General features: G+C 32.1%; 1 protein-coding gene across 3 annotated transcripts; it reads right to left on the reverse strand.

Moving 5' to 3' along the window:
* Positions 1 to 1,990: 1,990 nt before the first annotated feature.
* Positions 1,991 to 15,707, reverse strand: LOC124530309 (protein FAM13A-like). 3 transcript variants are annotated; one of them, XM_047104419.1, is made up of 11 exons: positions 15,592 to 15,707; positions 9,754 to 10,381; positions 9,440 to 9,538; positions 8,688 to 8,882; positions 8,397 to 8,580; positions 7,907 to 8,040; positions 7,005 to 7,286; positions 6,308 to 6,535; positions 6,086 to 6,202; positions 5,773 to 5,958; positions 1,991 to 5,680 (listed from the first exon to the last, which is right to left on the reverse strand). In XM_047104419.1, the coding sequence occupies exons 3-11, from the start codon at positions 9,461 to 9,463 to the stop codon at positions 5,501 to 5,503; spliced, it is 1,530 nt and encodes a 509-aa protein (XP_046960375.1). In that variant the 5' UTR covers positions 9,464 to 9,538; positions 9,754 to 10,381; positions 15,592 to 15,707; the 3' UTR covers positions 1,991 to 5,500. The 3 variants fall into 3 exon arrangements, with proteins under 3 accessions (XP_046960375.1, XP_046960378.1, XP_046960376.1); XM_047104422.1 differs by lacking the exon at positions 9,440 to 9,538; XM_047104420.1 differs by lacking the exon at positions 9,440 to 9,538 and having other exon boundaries at positions 8,688 to 8,954.
* Between the last annotated feature and the right edge of the window lie 4,370 nt (positions 15,708 to 20,077).

A 20,077-nucleotide genomic window follows, 5' to 3' on the forward strand; every position in this document is an offset into this window, starting at 1 on the left:
GGCAAAGAGTTAGCAAATCACCCAATTAGTAGATTAGTGAGTTGATTTATAAATAAACGGTCGTTATTATTTTAATTATATTTAAATATAATTTAAGGAACTATAGTAAAAAGGAGAAACGAAATATTTAATGACGTCAAATAGGTAAATAAAATAGCTTCAAACAACAGGCTAAGAAAATAAGCAATCTCTTAAATGAATGTTTTTAATTTTTATTTTACTTTCAGTTCATCTAAAAATTACTTTTATACACCGTCACAAATAAAAGCGTGAAGTTATATTTCCTCCAAATTTTTCATTACATAGATAAGAAATGATTACTGATATGTAAAAGAGGAACTAAACTGGAATGGAATTCAAATTAACATAACGAAACTTAATATCCCCGTTGGAGCTTATAGCATAGATTAGATCATGAAATAAATACCAAGTTTTTCATTATTTTAAAATGGAAAAGCATTTTGAACTCTTCATGAAATAGTTATGCCTTCATCATCGATTGACGCCTCCTTAAAATAGAATAGCTTAAGGTAAAACCCTAATCAACCTCTAATTTGACCTTTTGCGGCGAGGCCTAGATCTTTCGTTCAATCCATACCTATACCTATAATTATTTATAGGCATAGCGGTTAATGCACTTTGACCCTCAATCGATATTTAATTTATTTTTTAAACAATATTGTATAGACAGTTATGCTTATAAAAGAAATAACAATTATATGTATATCATGACTACTCCGCTGTGACGAAGATTCCAAACACATAATTATTGTAGATAATCTTTGACCGTTTGTCAGAGAGTCGCATAAGGGTTTTATTTGCCTTTGTATCGCAAAATAATATAAATTTATATTAAACAAACCTCAATGCGAGAAATTTAATTTCAAATTATATAATCACAATAACTACCAATCAATAATTTGTACTCGAAAATTGTTTTTGTCATATTTCTTCAATTATTTACTTAGGTAAGATAAATTAGACGCAATAGCTACGCGAATGAGTTTAATTCAACATGAATTTTAGTATTGCGTCTTAAAAGCGAAAATAAAGCGATAGTTACATTTAAGTGAGCGTGTAAACAGCACATGAATTCCCTTTTATTTATCAAATAATAAGGATAATTTTAATTGAATATATCCATTAATTAGCTAGAAGGAGATAAGAAATATATTGCAGTAAGATTCCACCAATCACCGTCATTAGACTAATTCAGTGAATAATATCTGTATTTTATTGGTTATAATTATATTTACAAATTGGATACAAATATTCATTTCAACTAAACAGCGATAAGTTGAGAAATAATCGAGGAGAACGCAGTTGTGATGTATTCTGTTATAACTATGTTTTTAAAAAACTGTTTAAAACCGAATAAAGTGATGTGCTATCTGACTGTTATTATGTTTGTGTTCGCTTTTGTTGACTGCCGACCTAGTTACGAGGAATCGAGTGAAGAAATCATAGCGAATTATATTATTACGAGCACTTATGATACGAACAAAGACAAATTAAATACAGCTACATCTAGTGGTATATTACAAGAAAGATATATTATAAAGTCTACGTTGGGTGCTCATAAATCATTCGAACAGTTCTTTTTACCATCGGAGTACTTGATTGATAAATTTAAGTCATCACCACCCCCGCCTCCGCCAGAGTACTAGAAGTAATGATGAATGGTGTTAAAATAATATTTGAATAAATTTTATTGATATACTTACAGATGATTTTTTTTTAATTTGTTATTTATACAAACCTTCTTTTGACGTAAATGTGTTCAAAATTGAAATTATAATATAATCTGTGCTACAAATGAAGACAATAAGTGTGATAGAAATAACTAACGTACATTGACCGCCCCTGTAAAATGGCATTTAATTTTACGTTAAATTTTAATTCGTTTTTCTTTACATAAATGGTAACTAGTCTTTCTTAAATCACAGAGCTTTTTTTATAAGATGGGTTAATTAAAATTAAAAAGACAATATCATTGTAATGTTTTTATTTTGAACATCCAATAATAAAATTGATGGAACGCTACATGCCATTGTATATACTATATTGCAATAAATATTAAGTACATAATTTTACAATATGCTCAATTTTTCAACGATCATTACCCGAACAGTTGATCTTTGTCTTATAATATTAAGTATGGACCAAATTGGAAGATGCGTACCTGTACGAAACGATTGTTATTACCGCCCGCTACTTAAGTATTGTTAATTTCCTTATAGTCTAAATGTTAATAATTAAGTGTAAAACAATATGCTCAGAAGACTTTTTGGCTCTAAGACATATATCTAAGCGAATTAAGCAAAAATAATACGTTGTGTCTTGCTTTACACTATTGTTATTCCTAATACGATAATTGCTTATCTTTTATAAAGTTATTAACAGCGAGCGGAATAAAAATCGAGATGTAACAATACGTTTTTCTCGAAATCGTTTTCGTGAGCTGCTTTCTTAGTAAGTACACCACTTTTTTTTCGTCAGTATTTTACAATTCCAGGCGATGAAAAAATTATTTATATCTTTATTTGTATCAAGTAAATAGATCGTATTCTAAATAAAATTATTTTTATATAAATGTAACAAAAATATTTTAAGCAAATAATTTAAATGGAGATCAACTTAACACGATAATAGAACAATTGCCATTTTTTAAATACATACTAGATTAGTAATACATCTTTAATAGTTAATAAATGTTAATAAGTCGAGAAACAAAATTACGCTTTTTAATTGAGTACAATTAAGAAATCAACATTATTCTAGACGAAAAGTCTTTTGAGTTAAATAGTTATACTTTAATGAAAAACTCTTTAATAATAAAGACATAAATTAATATTTTTCAAATAATTAAATCTCACTACAACATCAATAAAAAACAAAGTCTTGTCGCACAAGATTCATTACGATAATATAAATCACAGGTAATCACTTATTACTAGAAATATTTAAAATTTACTTTCTCTTTTAGAGAAAAATAAAAGTTATATTCAATATAAATAAAATTAGAAACATTTAAAATAACATAATAAGTACTACGAATAAAAAATCTTAATTTAGAAAGGTACATGACGTTATCAGGACAGATCCTAGTGAGGAATATTTCATAAACATCATAGGTGCCCTTATAGAAGACCACGCTAATAAATATGACGCCTACGATCAAGTCAAACATTTCAATAAGATATATTAATGAGCTAAATTGATTCAAACATAATACAAAAACTCCAATGAATTGTACTCATTAATTTGTTGATGAAATGATACTGAAAATATAAAAGGAAAGTCTTATTTTCGAAGTGTATAATATTCTTAGGATACTTTATTTAAAAGTAAAGCTATGAATTCACCGTACTAGCCTTACAATTAACAGCATACGCATTTATAGAATTTAATGCTAGTTATTTGGTTATTACAAAATATTATAACACTTCAGGCGGGCAACAAATTCATTTGAAACGATTCAATGTTCATATAACATTATTAAATATTTCAAATATCAATCCGAATAATTTCACGTATTTATTCTTATATGAAACCACAATATTATTATCGAACAAGAGAAATAGGTATATAATTTCTTCTACATTATAATTTTATCCTCCAATTTGTGTTCAATACACATTGAAGATAACATTTTACCTTTAGTTGTGTCTGGTTGAGTATTTATTTGTTCGAGTTTTCATCATTAAATGTGCGCACTCCAACAATGATTTTAGTTTCATTTTGTTAACATTTGACACCACTGTTAGATCACTATTGATATACAATATGTGGTTAAGATTACGAATTCTCAATATCTTCTTCATCTTCATCATAGTATTTTCGTCTGTATATGTCCCACAACACTTGCAATGACAAGACATACATATTAGCCATAAGTTTGTAAGTCGGCGACAGATTTCCGCTTATATAATAAGCGATTCTTAAACACTAATATAAAAATCTTTGTTAAATAAAAGTGACGTCATAACATTTTATATTCAAACATTTCAGTTTTTTCTCATGATGTTATCAATAATTAGGTACAAAGTTATCAATAAATTGTCTTATGAAATATTAGGGTTAAATATATAGACTTAAAAGCAATTTGTGTCGTTAAAAATTCGACTATTCGAGATCATTTTTTTATTATTTTTTTTTCATTTATATTACTCTGTAAGAAATAATTAGGCATAACGTTATACATAAAAGTATTTCCTTTATGAATTGTAAGTTGTAAAATATATACGTATTTACAATCGTTTTTACGACGTAAATTATTATATACATTCTGTATAACCTAATATTGCAATACAAAGATTCATGAAAATTGTACAAGAACTACAAGGACGCTCTTATTGACAGAAGGAACGCAAACAGCCAAAATTGACCACTTCTATAAGCTGTAAGGCTATAAGGGGTCAATACCCGCGAGACATATGTCACTTCTTATATATCTGCATATTTACATTAACCCATTTAAGTGATGAATGTCAGTATTAGTGTGTGACGAAAATTGGATCACGCACTGGACTGGACTTACCATTAATAAAAGTTGTATTAATTATAACAATATTATATTAATTATGTACAATGGTTGATACCTATTTAATGCGTCACGTTAATCAATTTTTATTATTAGTATAAAAAAAGTTCGAGCTGCAACCGATCAATCATGTCCGAAGCTAATTACAGCAACGTCAAAAGAAAATGGTATTGCCCAAAGTCATCAGTTTGTCCAACATACTTCAATAGACTATTTCCCTTTTGATCATGAATTATTATCTGATGAATATCATCAGAAATGATGATACGATATTTTACAAAGTTTTTAAGTACGAGTATTTTTTTTAGATATTAGGTACAATTTGTTAAATCATCTGTACATCAAGGGATCATCAGCACATTAAATAAATTTAAATAAATATTACAAGAAAGAACATTGCTTGGATTTATTTGATGTCGAGGCAAATAAAATAAATTCATTTGTTGAATTTTTGGCACTGGGAAAAATATCCAACGTGATTATTACGATCGATTACAAAAACAACAAAAGCTCAAGATTTATACTTCAAACATTTGTTTCTTTACCACCAAGATCAAGATAGACAAGCATTCCGACTAAGAATATAATATCACTAATGACACGAACTGTTAAACATATTACACAAAAAGTGATGTATTTCATAAATTTAAATGTTGAGATGAATGTATAATACCTGTAATATACCTATGTGAAGATACAATGTCAAATATTTTTATAAGAGTTATAGCATGGGAGCTGGTACCCACTTCGACTAAAGTGTTAGTAGACACAAGGCTCGAATTGTTAGTTTTTGTATTTTATTATAATTCAAGTATTTAACCTTGTACCTTAGACAAAGTGACTCGATAATTTGCTTTGTAAGGGCGACACAATACTCCAATACATCCGAAAGATTATATGTCCTTAAGCAACACCTTTGTTTCAAAACGTTTTTTCTTATTGTTGTTAATGATGAAATTAAGATTTATTCAATGTTTTCTGTTTATTTATGAGAGCGTTGATAAGCTTTATTCTGGCTTTAACAGCTTTGTACCGCTGGTATTCCTCTTCACGAGTCTTCTTGTCATCCGTTTGAACTTTTCTGCTGTTCTGAAGTTCGAAATTGACTTCATATTCTTTGATGCATCGACGAAGTACCTGTTAACATTTTTACAAGTCCAGAAATATTTTCCTTATTCTTTTCTATTAACAAATTGACAGAAATAAAACAATGTTAAAGTAACAATTACCAGCTTTTGTAGTTTAGCTTCACCAAGCGCTCTAGCTAAATCTTCTAATCCGAGGCAATGTAAGCCTTCGTTGGAAGGAGTCGCCTCTTCACTGGTTGTGGCGGACTTGGCCGATGATGTCGACGATGGCATCTCTTCGGCACCCTCACGAGTGGGTGGCGATTGGAGAGGCGTCTCTACAGTTTCCTAAAAGTATAAATGAGACAAATAAAATTCCTTTCGTTTCCGAGTCGTCTGCATTAATATATCAAAGTCATTCTTATTTTTTAGTTTAAAAACATAGACATACTATACAATAAAATGTTTTACAAACCTGGGAGGGATCAGACGGCTTCTCCTGTGAGTCGCTCGAACTATCGACGCTCGTGTTAAAGAGCATAGTTTCGTGTTCGTGTATGGTTGCCAACTCGCCGTTTGTACCGCAGATTATCTGTAAAAACAAACAAATATTACATACGACAGTTACCATTACCAAAAACATGGTGTAGTTGAGTGTTTCAAATTTAGATTGACTGAAATCTCTTGGCTGACTCACAGCATCAGGCCGGAAGGTAGCTAGGGCCCGCTTGACGGCTCGGTAGCGCTCGTATAGGTGTCGCGCGGCGCCTCGCTCGGCGGAGTGCGCCGGCGGTCGTCCGCGCGCCGCCTCCAGTCGCAACAGCGCGCGTTGCACGCACGCCTTCTCCGCTGCCAGTTGCGCCGCCGTCCAGTTCGACTCCGGCACACTCGCTCTACCGGTGGTCTTGCGACAGAATTCCACCCACTAGAATTTATTTATTTATTACATATGGCACACAAGACAGGTAATAACTGATAAATATCTAGAAAATAAATTACAAATTTCGAAGATTAGTTACACCCTAATATTTGTGTACACATCAAGCAAGAATACATTAATTAACAGTTAAAAAAGGCTGAAGCTATTACAAGTAAAAATTAAAGAAAAAAAAATAATCACACGAATATTAAATTTTTTGAGAAATTAGGCAATAAGTTTAAAAAATAGCAGATTTTTTTTTTATAAATAATATTACGTAACAATGTCAAATATATTACATACTAAGTCTTAAAGATTGATATATATAGCTCACTTTTATACAATCCATATTAAAATTATATAGTGACGTGAATCGGCTTGTCATATGGTTTTGAAAATTTTATTAGCAGGCACTACTGTTAGAGCCATCGAGTCTATTTCGTAATAAATATAGTTTCTGAGTGTTGTGACTGACCTCTTCAATATCACGAACGACTTCGGCCATAGGTTTGTCGCTTTTAAGCGCTGCATCGAGTTTATCGTCCTTCTCTTTCTGTAGTTTTGCAGCTTGAACTTTCAGCGCATATTCCACAGGATCAGCTTTAATGCAACGCTTTTCTGATTGTAAGTTTCGTAATGTTTCGTACATACGAGTTAGTTGGACATCAGTCATACGATCACTTTGGGTCATTGTGTAACCGTTTTGAGCTTCAAAGTCGCATTCATATTTCGCAATGTTTTTCTTTAAGCTATTGATCTGAAAATTATGGTAACAATATATTAATTGATTATACTGATATATTTATCAATCACATTAACTTGTGTAACTTATATAATAATGGTAGATATCATGTAGATATTTGCATCAAAATCCTTATATATTTAATATTAACAAGTAATTCGATTGAAGCATAAAATAGATTAAAAAAATTGATTTACGATTTGCTATTGATTACATAAAGACAAATACTATTTCATAAATTATAAATAGAAATAGCCTTCGAGAAACCAAATCTAATCTACATAATTTCATTAGATAAGTAGGTATTGCTGACCAAAACGTGAGTACAAGGCATTCTACCAATTGTCACATGTTTATAAATATCGTAGTAATCCTGCCGCGTTATATAAACAAATACAAAGCGGATTAATGAAATCTACATCAGATTAAAATGTATTAAACTGAACACCTTTAAAATAACATATAAAGTACAACTTCAGGATAACTAACCGAGGTTCATTAAATAGGTTTTAATTTCTGGGCTTACTGGCAAAAATTTGGTGTAAATACCAAATTTTTGCACCAAATTTGGTTATTTTCTGAAAAATACTCCAAAAACAGAGATGCAATCCATAGGTTCCAATGGCTTAATTTACCTTCTTGCTGATTTTTTCGACGCGTCGATCTGGGCTGGGTTGAGAGCGACGGGGCGGCTCGCTCCGCTCATCACGTCGAGTGTGTTCCACTGCGTCTCCGACGGCCACATAGGACTGCTCACTGTCTTCACACACTGCACATTACATCAACTTACGTAAATTTACTTCAACTATATATAACCCTGAGAGTTTGTCTTATTGAAGATGAAAAGATACATACTATCTAACGATTGAAGACGTTTTTTTTTTTAATTAACGTGAACAAATATCTGATTATAAGTGATCACCTTCACCACATAGACATTGGCAATTGTAATTTGGCCTTATAATTATGTCCCTGTGTACTTGTAGTTACACAGGCTGAGTGAACCCTTCAGATCGGATAAGATAAGTGTTCAGCGGGATGAACCTGCTAAGATTTGCCCGGACGAAGCCCTCCCAATGAGACAAATCTGTACAAATACTTATAAAATATATATAGATGACTAACGTTCTGGTTTTTGCTGCACCACGTATTCGAAATGTGGAGGTGTGCCACTTCTTATTTCCTCTGTGTGAGATACGACGTAGTCGTTTTCCTTGGGTTGTCGTGGCAAGCGTGCGGGTGCTCGGCGCCGCTTGCCTCCATGCTGAGGACGACGAGCGCGGGAGAGGCGTTCCGCTCGACGTTCGGACTGCGAAGAATTTGTTCACCATAAATATTCATACCTCTGAATATGACTTCAAACAATCAGAGAAGGAAATCTTAATATCTAATAACCAGATGTTCAAAAATCCGCACCTCAAGCCGATTATGGTCATGTAGTGGAGGAGGTGGCGGAGGTGGTGGCGTCCGCTCCTCACTGTGTGGTCTGCGCTCTTTTCGCTCGTGTGCACAACCGGAATCGCGACGCTCGCGTCGCTTGCGCGCCTCTCGCTCGCATTCCGGTGCCGCCATGTCTTCCCTCTCCTTCTCACCTTCGCTCCGCTCGCAGCACTGCGCACGCCACCCGAGCCCAGATATTACAACCCGGTGTTCGCTCGAGCACTCGGAATCGTGCCCGTAACCCTAACGTGTACATGTGAATGTATTAGTGTGCCAATATAAGAAACCGTCGGATGTTCACGTGTATAGTAAAGCCTCTTGCGAAAAATGGAATGTCCAGTTTGTGAATGTGGTTTGATGGTAGTGTACATAGCTCTAATATAAAAATGTACAAGTGTACATATTTAATAAAATTTTGCCTAAAGCGAAACCTCTAAGTGTGACCAATCTATTTTATGTAAAATTAAGCGATCTCACATATTTTACAAAAACGACCTACACATTAAGCAAGGCTACTGAAAGACCAATGTAAGCTCTTAATCATTAAGAGCTCGTCACATAAGAACGTCTACCTTTTTCAGTAACCTCATAATAATTTATCAATGCGAAGCGAATATAAAGCTATAAACATATTGTACATTAATTTGAATTCGGCAAAATTGTACGGTTACTACGTTTTAAAAAAATCTAAAAATGGAAATTCCACTGCCTTTGACTTTTACAAGTACCTGATGAATTTCCAATAGAACCATGTTCGCTTCAGATTTTAAACCTTAACTCGAAATTAAATTCCCAAATTTCCAAAAGCGATGGGCCGTAACGTGTTTCTGAAATTAAATTATTTCCGACACTGAAGTACTATATACAGTGTGTACGTGTACGGGTACAAGTTACCTTTGTTTATTAGATGGTTGGCTGTGTTCCAAATGAATTAAATGAAACGATGTCAAGAATATAACATTAAACAATAACATGTAGGTCAAGACACGGCTCCTTAGAGTCTGGTATTTTATGGTAAAAAATAGTATTAAGCAACACTTACAATGCAATATCTCGCAGCGCCCACTATAGAGTCGAATATCCTGGAAATGTTGTGCCGGCTCCGACTGGCCAGGGTAGCGTTGGGTCCCGAGTCCGGCCGAGACCCTGTCCGTTTATCCAAAACCAATAACAAATAACAGGGCTATTGCTTATCCTTTGATGTAAAACAAAATAAAAGAAACAAAACGAAACGGTACGTTTAAATCGCGCGCCGTTTTGCCGGAAAACTGTACACTACACTAGGCTCCTCGACGATGCGTATAAATATTTATTTGATGATGTCGCTCCTTTGCACCGGCATATCTCGATCCCGGCACATATTGGTACGACACAAACAGTCTATAGATATATTATCGTCAGAAGTAAAGTTACGGTTGTTTCAGAAAATGCGTTGACACTAGTCTGTAATTTAGCATTGAAATTTGAGGATTAAAGTTCAGAGCCCTTTAGCTCTTAGCAATAATAATTTGCTATCTTCATGTCCTTGTACGTATTCATTTTGCTTAAATTAATTTAAAGGTATTAGAATTGTTTTCAAATATCGTCTGTCATTTTGGTTAGTTTATTTTTCACTGGTCACTAAAACTGTCGCTGAAGATTACGTCGAAATCGTTGTTTTCGTAGCACGTCTGCAACAAACAAAAAATATTCTATATAATTTAGGTTATTTTTATTTAAATTAAACATTTTTAATTTATTTGCATTTCATAATTAAAACACTGCTATCACCCAAACACCTATAATTTTTTATAATCAATTGGCTTAAAAACCTAATATATTTTTATTGAAACAAGTCGATGTTAAGCTTATAAAAAAGCTAGCATAACGAAACACGTATGTACGTAACTGCAGCAATAATGCCGCCTGTCTCATCCGTTGCAACTATGTTTTATTGTAATGTATCTTATTTAAGTTACTGAAATGCAATAAGAGTATTACTTAATATGTAAACAGTAATATTACTTTAGCAACTTAGTAGTTACTTTGTATATATATAAAATGTAACTGTTTTCCATGATATTAGGCTTAGTTCAAGTAAGTAAGCATTTACAAACATAAGTTAAATACTTGGATAATGTGAATAAAAGTCAAGATTGATAACTGCAACCATTCTTTACAGCTGACAAGCTTTACTGAGTCACATATAAAATTAAACCTTAGAAAGTCGAACACCAAGTCTCAACAGATTATTATCATAGCCTCAAAATCGTATCGAATGTACTCGTAGCTCATGATATGTAGATCGTAAAGACTATTGCGTAGGCGTATCGTAGACCACATCTCTTTATTGCTAGGCTTAGAGACTTATCCTTATTCAAATACAGCGAAGTAAAATAAAAAAAAAAAGATATATTTAAAGGGGGTGGAACTGCGAAACGCGTCTACTTATATACAAATATTATATACTAAAACCTTCTTCAAATAGCTCTGCATCTTGTGGTATATGTTTTTTAAATTTCCTTTCGTACTTTTTAAATTTCAATAGTGTTATTAGAAAAAATACGAGATATATGATTATCATGAATAAATAACCTATTTGCTATTCTTTAATTTGTAATTTTTTTCTTGTTTGAAATTTGAATTTCTCTTTGTGACTTTCATTAGCTTAGATTACTTAATCATAAATCACATACATGCCACATACAGCCAGGGTTAAACGGGTAATCCGTCGCTTCGGAAATTGATTGTGGCCTTTTATATATCAAAATGTAGCTTTTATTTTTTTACTTAAAATAGCCTGATTAGCAAATGCGCTACTTGCTGTTAAGAAGTACCTACCACTGCCCAAAACTTTGGCACTGTAAGAATTATTAACGAATCCTCAAGAATTATTATCAATAACATTGCCAATACGCTAGAAAATTAATATGATCATCTTTCATATTAATGTCCAAGGCTGGTCACGCCTGTCGTTACAATGGCTTTCCGAAACACAACAACACTTAATATTTATTTTTGGTGGTAGAATATATTATATGTGAGTAACAAGTAACACAACTCAGACGGACTTGCACAAGCCTAACACCAAATAAAAATCTTCATAGTGTAAGCAAAGTTGCCTTCATTGTAATCAAAGTTTAAGTAAATAATATAATACATTATTTGTAACGTTTATACCGTATTTACCATTGTTATAATTTCTTTCAAAATATTTTAAAATGCTTCCTACATAAATACACTCGACGCTCTAAGTCTGCCAAAGAAAAGTATGTAGGCGTTAATATACAAAGGCAAGGAGCTCTTTAATTTAACTTAACTACATATTTTCTCAGAAACAAACAAATTTATTATGAAAATATTTTATTACTCTGTAGCAAATATATAATAGGTACATATATTTACTATATATTTCTTATTAATATTGTTTTTTTAATTAGGTTTAAATTATATGGTGTATTTCAAAGCAATTCCAAGGATTTTCAGAAGAGTGAAAATACAGTGCAAAATTCGTTTGGATTGAAAAGTTTATTCTATTTTGTAAATTAAAATATTTTTGATTTTTAGAAATAGGTATAAAAAATAGGGTATATAGAAAAGTAAACATATGAAAATATTGCATGAAAATTAACTCAAATCAATAGCCAAGCAGTTGGATTGCACAAAACACCCACGGGAATTTTATTGCTTGATTATTATTGCTTGATATTTAATGGAATTCCGGCATTAGTATGGACGCCATATTGAATTTGAATATAAGAGGGAACTGTCACTACCTACTTAATAAATGCTATGCTAATTGAAATGTTGAAAATAAACAGTTATTTTAAACTAAATTTCAAATAGTTTGTTTTGGATATCCAAAAGAGACTATTTGAAATGTAAAAAAATTTTTTTAAGAAGATTTTATGGTTTATTTAGTTTTTGTTATGTACAAAGAACGATTAATCCGTTGCTTTAACGACCTTGCTCGACAACCTACCATGGACAAATATGTGAGACGACTAAAACGTCATCATATCTTAGTGCTACAAAACTGATAGTAGTTCTGAGGAACAGATGTAGTGCCTCCAATGGAAAGCCGCTTCGCATGACAGCATCACTGAACAGATTTGCTCATAGCTTTACGGCCGATTGCAAATATAATCGGAAAAATGTAGTTGTACTATTCTTTATTACCTAATTGAATTAAGCGTGAAACAAGCGACAAATCACAATTACCAAATTAAGCAGAGACTTGGGATTTCAGTAACAATAATTAGTGATTTTATTAGTGATCCTATTTCTCAGTGGTATCTATTTAGTAAGCTGGATTTCTTCAAAATTTAGGCTAATCTTGTAAAAAGTGCTTATAAGAAAGAAAGTGTTTATAAACTGCTTTGAAATATTGGTAATGGCATAAAAATGAACGAATGTTTATATCATTAAATATGAAACGCTGACGTCATGATTACGAAATAACGATTTTTATCGATGGTAGGTTATTGCGGGTCCAGCAAGAGGGGTACCCATTAACAATCATTCCGCTACTAAAAAGCCACACTCAGTAGGTACTAGGCATAGTTGTTTCCTTATCATTATTTTGTTATTACCGCGTTGGTACACTAATTACTTTAATTCCTTTATTACATTTTATACACGACTGATGAATGACAATAAGTTTCAGATACATATAAACAACTTTAGTTCTTTTTATTATTATGTTACTGTATTGTGTTCCAGCTTAAAGAATACTTGCAGTTAAGAGAGGCATTACATCATATATACTGTAGTTTATTGTACAATGGATTAGGTATACATCTTACAGTTACAGTAGATATTATGTACCTACAATCGTGAAGCGTATTTGCTCGTTACCTTTCTCAAATCTATTTTAATATAATAAATGTGAAAGTATAAGATTTTAAATTAACATGGTCATTTTTATTATTAAAGTGATTAATTTCGGGATATTTACCATGTTTTTTACTTTTGTTCGATGGAGCTCGATATTTCACCGAACAAAAATAAAAAATATGGTGAATATCCCGAAATTAATAACTTTAATGTGAAAGTAACTCTGTCTGCCTGTCTGTTGATCTTTCACGACCATATCACTAACCGAATTACATGAAATTTGGTATGAAGCAAACTTGAAATCTAAGAAAGGACATAGGCTACTTTTTGACAGACACGTGACACGACCCTTAAACGCGAGCGAGGCCGCAGGCGATCACTAGTTATTAATAAAAATAAAACACAGTTAAAAATAATGATTAACGAAATGGTCAAATTGAACAAAGAAATTGACAAATTAAATTATCGTATACTTACATGTTAGTTATGTAATGTAATATAAATCTTAAAATGGTCGCTACTTTTTCGTTAAACTAAAAACAGCTGCATCTGAATATGTATTTGTATAAGAGCAAAGATGATTTTGGCGATTAGACCCTTGTACGTAGCAGACATAAGTACGCAGGCGTAACTGAACGGGCATATACATGCATACACTTTAGGGGAAAAAATCATACACGCTCTTTAAGAATGAAGTAACCAATAGGAAAACTGTTTCAAAAAAATCAAAATCAAATCAAGAATAAAAATGGTTACCTTTCTTATAACTTTGTTACATAGAATAGTTATAACAGAGTTGAGTTTGAGTTTGAGTTTGAATTGACCATGTTACATTCAAAGCCCATTAAATGAGAAAGTTACCACGCATTGGTCACAAAAGGCTGAGGTAATTTTTCACCCAGAGAATAGGACTTTGACGATTCAAAGGGAAAATGCTGCTAGCAATCTTGTCACCATTCTATACAAGATTTCTAAAGCAGCTAATTTTTATTTAGCTTTTTGTTAAATAAAGATGTTTTCAATACTGTTATGCTAAATTATTTCCGTCCATCTCCAGTCAACGTTACCAATGACTTTCCCTGTCATAATTACGTGTCATAGCCAGAATAATTCGCGGCAACTTCACCGCCCAGACAAAAGGAAAAAAATTAAGCCGTCTGCCATCGGAGTTCTTTGTTGATCTGGCTAAATTTTCAAGGATTCAAATAAACAGCGAGGATGACCTATTTCAACGGAGTTCGATGATCGCGAGTGGGCGTGTCGGTGACGAAACGCTATTTCATCAATGAAGACTTTGCTTAAATATTTGTTTTCTTTGACTCATCGAAAAAACACTAACATTATTAAATAATCATTACGAGTATAGTAAGAATACATGTTACGTACTGAAATATTTGATGTGTCGTTGTACCATTGGGGAGGTAAAAATGCTCTAGATCTGTTTAATGTCTATTTGTTATACATATGTTTATATATTTGTGTATATATTATGTACAAATATAATAATATTGATCGTGTATGTTTAGAATGGTTATTTTAAAATAAATACATTATATACAATAAAGAATGTAAATATACCTATTAATTACTCAAATTTATTGTAGAAAATATTTTTTATGAAAATAATTTAGTAATACTTAAAAATGCCTTCATTTTTAACATAACCCCGTTTCACGAAATATTCATAAACGCATATTTGCTTCCTGAGCATTGCGAACACTAAGACCACAAATTAAATAAAAATAAATTATCTAAAAACAGAAATAAGAGCCCTTACTATTATTACCCACATAGCAATACAACAAAAGGACATTATATTTTAAATTTTCCGGAAATGATGTTTGAAAATGTTAGCATTTCTAAGTAAATAATATATTAAGTAAATTAGATTCATTTATGTCTATTTTTACAAAATAAGGAGTATTTTTATTGCACCCATCAAGGAAACCAGGTACTACGTACATATATTTACAGTAGACAAGGAGAACCGACGTCCTTGGGTATAAAATCGCCCTCTAGTAATATTAACATTTGAAATTATTTATTTAAAAAAAGAACATCTTACCTTATCCAGAAGTTTAAAAGAATATGAACACAAGATGAAGATAAACAAGGAAGAGATTTTTTGTTTAAATGGCGTCGTAACGATAAACCGACTGAAATGTCCGCACGCCAGCAGCCGGCAAGAGTGACTGAAGGGAGGTTGGGGGAGGAGGTTGGGTTGTGATAGTGAGGGCAATCTATCGATAACCTATTGAAACTTTTATTTTATTTAGATTTTAAAAAGTGACAAATGTTCAATTGCAATTGTTTTGAATTTAATGATAGTGAAATTTCAAGGTCGAATTAGAATTTCTATATGACAGATTTCTAACTGTTCATTTCTGCCTTTGTATAGATTCTACTCGAAGACGCACGCCTCTTTAAATTATCGGCATGCATTAACGAATATTGTCTAATTTATGTTTTTTTCCAGTATTTTATTATATTATTCATCCCACACACTTAATTCTTATGAGTTCTACGAGATTCAATCACTATTCAGTCAATTTAGTATTCAGATAATTTAGCGTAAATAAACACTATACTGAGTTACACACTCTGCACTATGTATGTGTCTGCTATTTTTCTCATTATTTCAATCGACCATACTTTCTAAAACGTTAATTTCACCCGTTAATTACGCTGTCATTACTGCGTCATAAAATATGATTCTACCAAAACATTTAGTAACTTAATATTGTAAATTTCATACTGCAATTTAAAATATCTGCATATAAAAAGTACCTAAAATGAATAATACTACAAAAGTATAAACCAATGCATTTATTTATTTGGATATTATTAATCTGAGGAATAAACTCCGAGAAGATAGGAGACCTATGCCCAGAATTAGAAGATTTATCGGACATATTATGGCTGTCGCTTTATATTTTCACTAATTGCTTATTTTCGAACAAATACAGAAATTCGATAAGTAGGTAATTGTAGTGCAAATCCATACAAATAAAAACTTTCGCTCTACCTTGTAAATATTACATAATATAATAATTATATTTCGTTGAAGATGTTTTTTTGTGGTAAATATATAATAAAAAATCAGAAGACAATACAACAAAACAGTATCTTCAAAATCGATATCGCTAAGCTATTATAGTACATTGAGTTATCAAGGCTTAAATTTTTATTATGTATATACATTATTCAGTCATTTTTTCTAAATCTGAAATAAAATTAAACTTAAATTTTATCGATATCGACATGTCACATACCTAGAATAGGTAGAGTGAACTGTGAAGTAAGCCCACAGAGTGCCGGCCGGCGCAGAGCGTACCAAAACTTGTATAAAGAGCATGCCGTACAAACCTCTATCATCCATTGTTCTATGCAATATCTATTATCTACAAAGGTCGCTTATTAAAGAGAGACGTAATAATTTATCAGTACCACTTTATAGTCTGAAATCCCAGTCGTATTAAGTAGTTATTCAATTTCTGATTTATTTTGTTGATACAGAAGCAAGCACGTCTCGACTCTACTAAAAATAATTTTGTTGTTTGTAGACTCTTCGTTGTAGTGTCTCAAAGGTTTTATGTTTACAACAGGGTAGTACTTTTCTAAAACTTTCTCAATTTTAGTACGAATAATATATATTTTCGATCGCGAGACGAATTTCAATGACATTGTTATGTTCATATAATATATGTAGATCCAATAATAAATAATAACTAACTGTTAGTAACTGTTGAATATCAAGTGATTTGTACAAATTTTTGCATTCACATATATTCATCAGTGTCGGATCTATTTCAGATATCGCAGCCTTAAGGCGACAATAATACTACGACGGATTAATACTCTTTAGTGAGTCACGTATATTTTTAAATATTTAAACTAGGAAGAGATACTATGTCCATAGCTCATCCGCATCTCAAATCAGAGGATATGTACTAAAGTATTTGAATTCAGTGCCGTATGTTTTTCCTTCTATTCTTCAATTTCCATCCTCTATTATTCGTCATCTGATAATTCACATCCACTTCTCTCGTATCTCTTCTGACACACACCATCCTTGTCTTCATCCCTACTTCTACGCACACGCTCATCACTCTTTCCGTTACATGTATCTCATCTCTACACTTTACACGTCCTTACCAATCGAAACGGCCCATTTTCACTTTATCTGTTATTGGCGTTACCTACCGCTCGTAAGGCATTGAATCAAATATTAACCATTCTTTACACCGTCACGCCATACGTCACAGTCAATGGAAGCAAAAGATGACCTTTGTGTCCGTAATTAACTAATTACATTGGATCATTCACCCTTCAAACCGGACCAAAATTAATAAAGTATTAGAGAGTGACGTAGAATATACGGGCTTGACAGAAGTAGTCCAGAATAGCGGTTGCTTTAAAAAAAATATATATGGGAAAGTCTGTGCAAATCCATTTGGGAAGGTATCACCTACTCATCAGATATTCTACCGCCAAACAGCGTTACACACTGATTATTGCTGTGTTACGGTTTAAAAAGTGAGTGCAACATTATCACTGCAGGCAAATGGGACATAACATCGTAACTCCTATTAATATTTCCTACAGCGCTGTCTGTGAACTGCTAATTATATTCAGGTAGCCCAATCCAAATTTAAAATAAATTGATGCATCCCCTATAGCAGAGTATTATATACTTGGTTTCAGAGCTTTTTATCCCGGTTAGCAGTTAGTCAGAATATATACGAGAGAAGGCACAATTTCTAATACTGTCTGTTATGTTATGTTATCCCACAAAATAGTTGACTAGCTTTATGCCGTGGAGTAACAGGGGTTTCGTATTAGTTTCATCAGGTTATAAATTGTCAACAGCTTCTTGAATCTCGATATTTAAAAATCCGGATATTATAGAGAAGTTCATTTTTGACATGCTTGTATGTTTTTATTTCAAGAATTATTAGGGATAAAATAGTACCTAATTTGTGTGCAGTATATCAATATAGAAGCAGTATCTTAGGTTCAATCACTACATAGAACATTATTACATTAAAAAAATAATGCTTGATCACGCTACACTAGCACGTACCTATTTAATAATTTATCTTATGAATACTTTACTGAATATATACCTAATTTTACCTTCTCTATACACACAGTTGTATAATTCATTAATAACGAATTAATTGAATACAAGAAAGTACTGCAGACAAATAGTTCCTTTATGATATAAATGAAACAATCTCCAAATGTTCCAAACCTAATAATTCATTAATATCTATAAAGTATTAAGTTATGTTCACGTGTGGAAATTAATATTGCCATAAATTAAAACCAATATTAGGGATAAATCATCCGGGCTCACACAAGATCAATACGCAGTGGCTCGTCGGTGAAATTGTAGGGCATAAATCATTTTCTCACTAGAGATACACACACTAGGATATTATGTTCATGTGTGCATTTAAAGAATCGTACCTCGTTCGTATCTGGTTTATGGTACTAGCAAATAGTTGTACAAAGGATTTCTCTTATCAGGGTAAGCCGGGAAAATAAGTTTTACTGTATTTTTCTGTGAAGACATTTTTTGGATCAAGTCGGAGACCTTCGGAGATCGACGGGTACCCTACAGCCTACACATCGGAAAGAACGTAAAACCATTGATGCCTGAAGTTTCTTATATATTGACAAACTTCTGTTGCAAAGGACTACGAAGGTGAGGCAATAGACTACGCACACATCTGTGCGCTATAATATCTCCTGAATAATTGGAAAGTCATGGTAAATCGTCGGTTACATGAAAATATATTTGTCATGTACACTATGTTAAAATGATTTTTAATAACCTTTTCCTAATCTTGGAGATCTATCATGTTAATTTTACTAATGGTTTTCAACCCTTATAATCTTCGTTGTTTTAAAATAATCGCCGCCTTACCGATGAGTAAATTCCCTAAAATGGTTTCAGATAGAAAAGTGCGATCTGTTCTTATATTCTTCACAGCGTTCATTATAGTTTATTACATTTTAATTATACCTACGTACATGGAACGGTATAATTTGTATTATTATATTTTAATAAACTGAATAAAAATTTAGTACCTATTTTCAATAGAACTACGGATATTTTTATTTATATTATTTCAAATTTTCCTAGAAATTGAAACGTAAATTGCATTACTGAAAAAAGAAATAATTTATACTGGAAATATATAATAGATATATTATAGAATTACGATATCAGAGTTTATCAATTCTCCGTCAAAGCCTGAATATCATATGCATTTTTCCAGAATACTCTGTGTTCTTAAGGGGATCATGATTCAAGACAACTCTCAGTGTCCATAATTACAAACTATTTGGCAACTATCAAACGAACCAGAAGGTAGGCCTTTTAATTTAAGTCAGTTCCACACACGCGTAAACGTTATAGCTTAGTTAATATCGATAGTACTTTATCCTGATATAATCTTTGCTCTCTCATATCTTCTTTTGTCTATTATGCTTCCAGTCGTTCCAACGAAGTCAATATAGCTCAGTGAATATAAACCTTAACT

Source organism: Vanessa cardui, chromosome 6 (genome assembly GCF_905220365.1).
Source record: "Vanessa cardui chromosome 6, ilVanCard2.1, whole genome shotgun sequence".
In the NCBI taxonomy this organism is placed as follows: Eukaryota; Metazoa; Arthropoda; class Insecta; order Lepidoptera; family Nymphalidae; genus Vanessa; species Vanessa cardui.

Bases quoted from the DNA above. Each gene is read 5' to 3' on its own strand.
- LOC124530309 (XM_047104419.1), bottom strand. From the start codon at position 9,463: ATGGTTCTATTGGAAATTCATCAG. The intron at 8,581-8,687 runs GTGCGGATTTTT...AATTCTTCGCAG, and splicing joins ATGACCATAATCGGCTTGAG to TCCGAACGTCGAGCGGAACG. The intron at 6,203-6,307 runs GTGAGTCAGCCA...TTGTTTTTACAG, and splicing joins CTACCTTCCGGCCTGATGCT to ATAATCTGCGGTACAAACGG.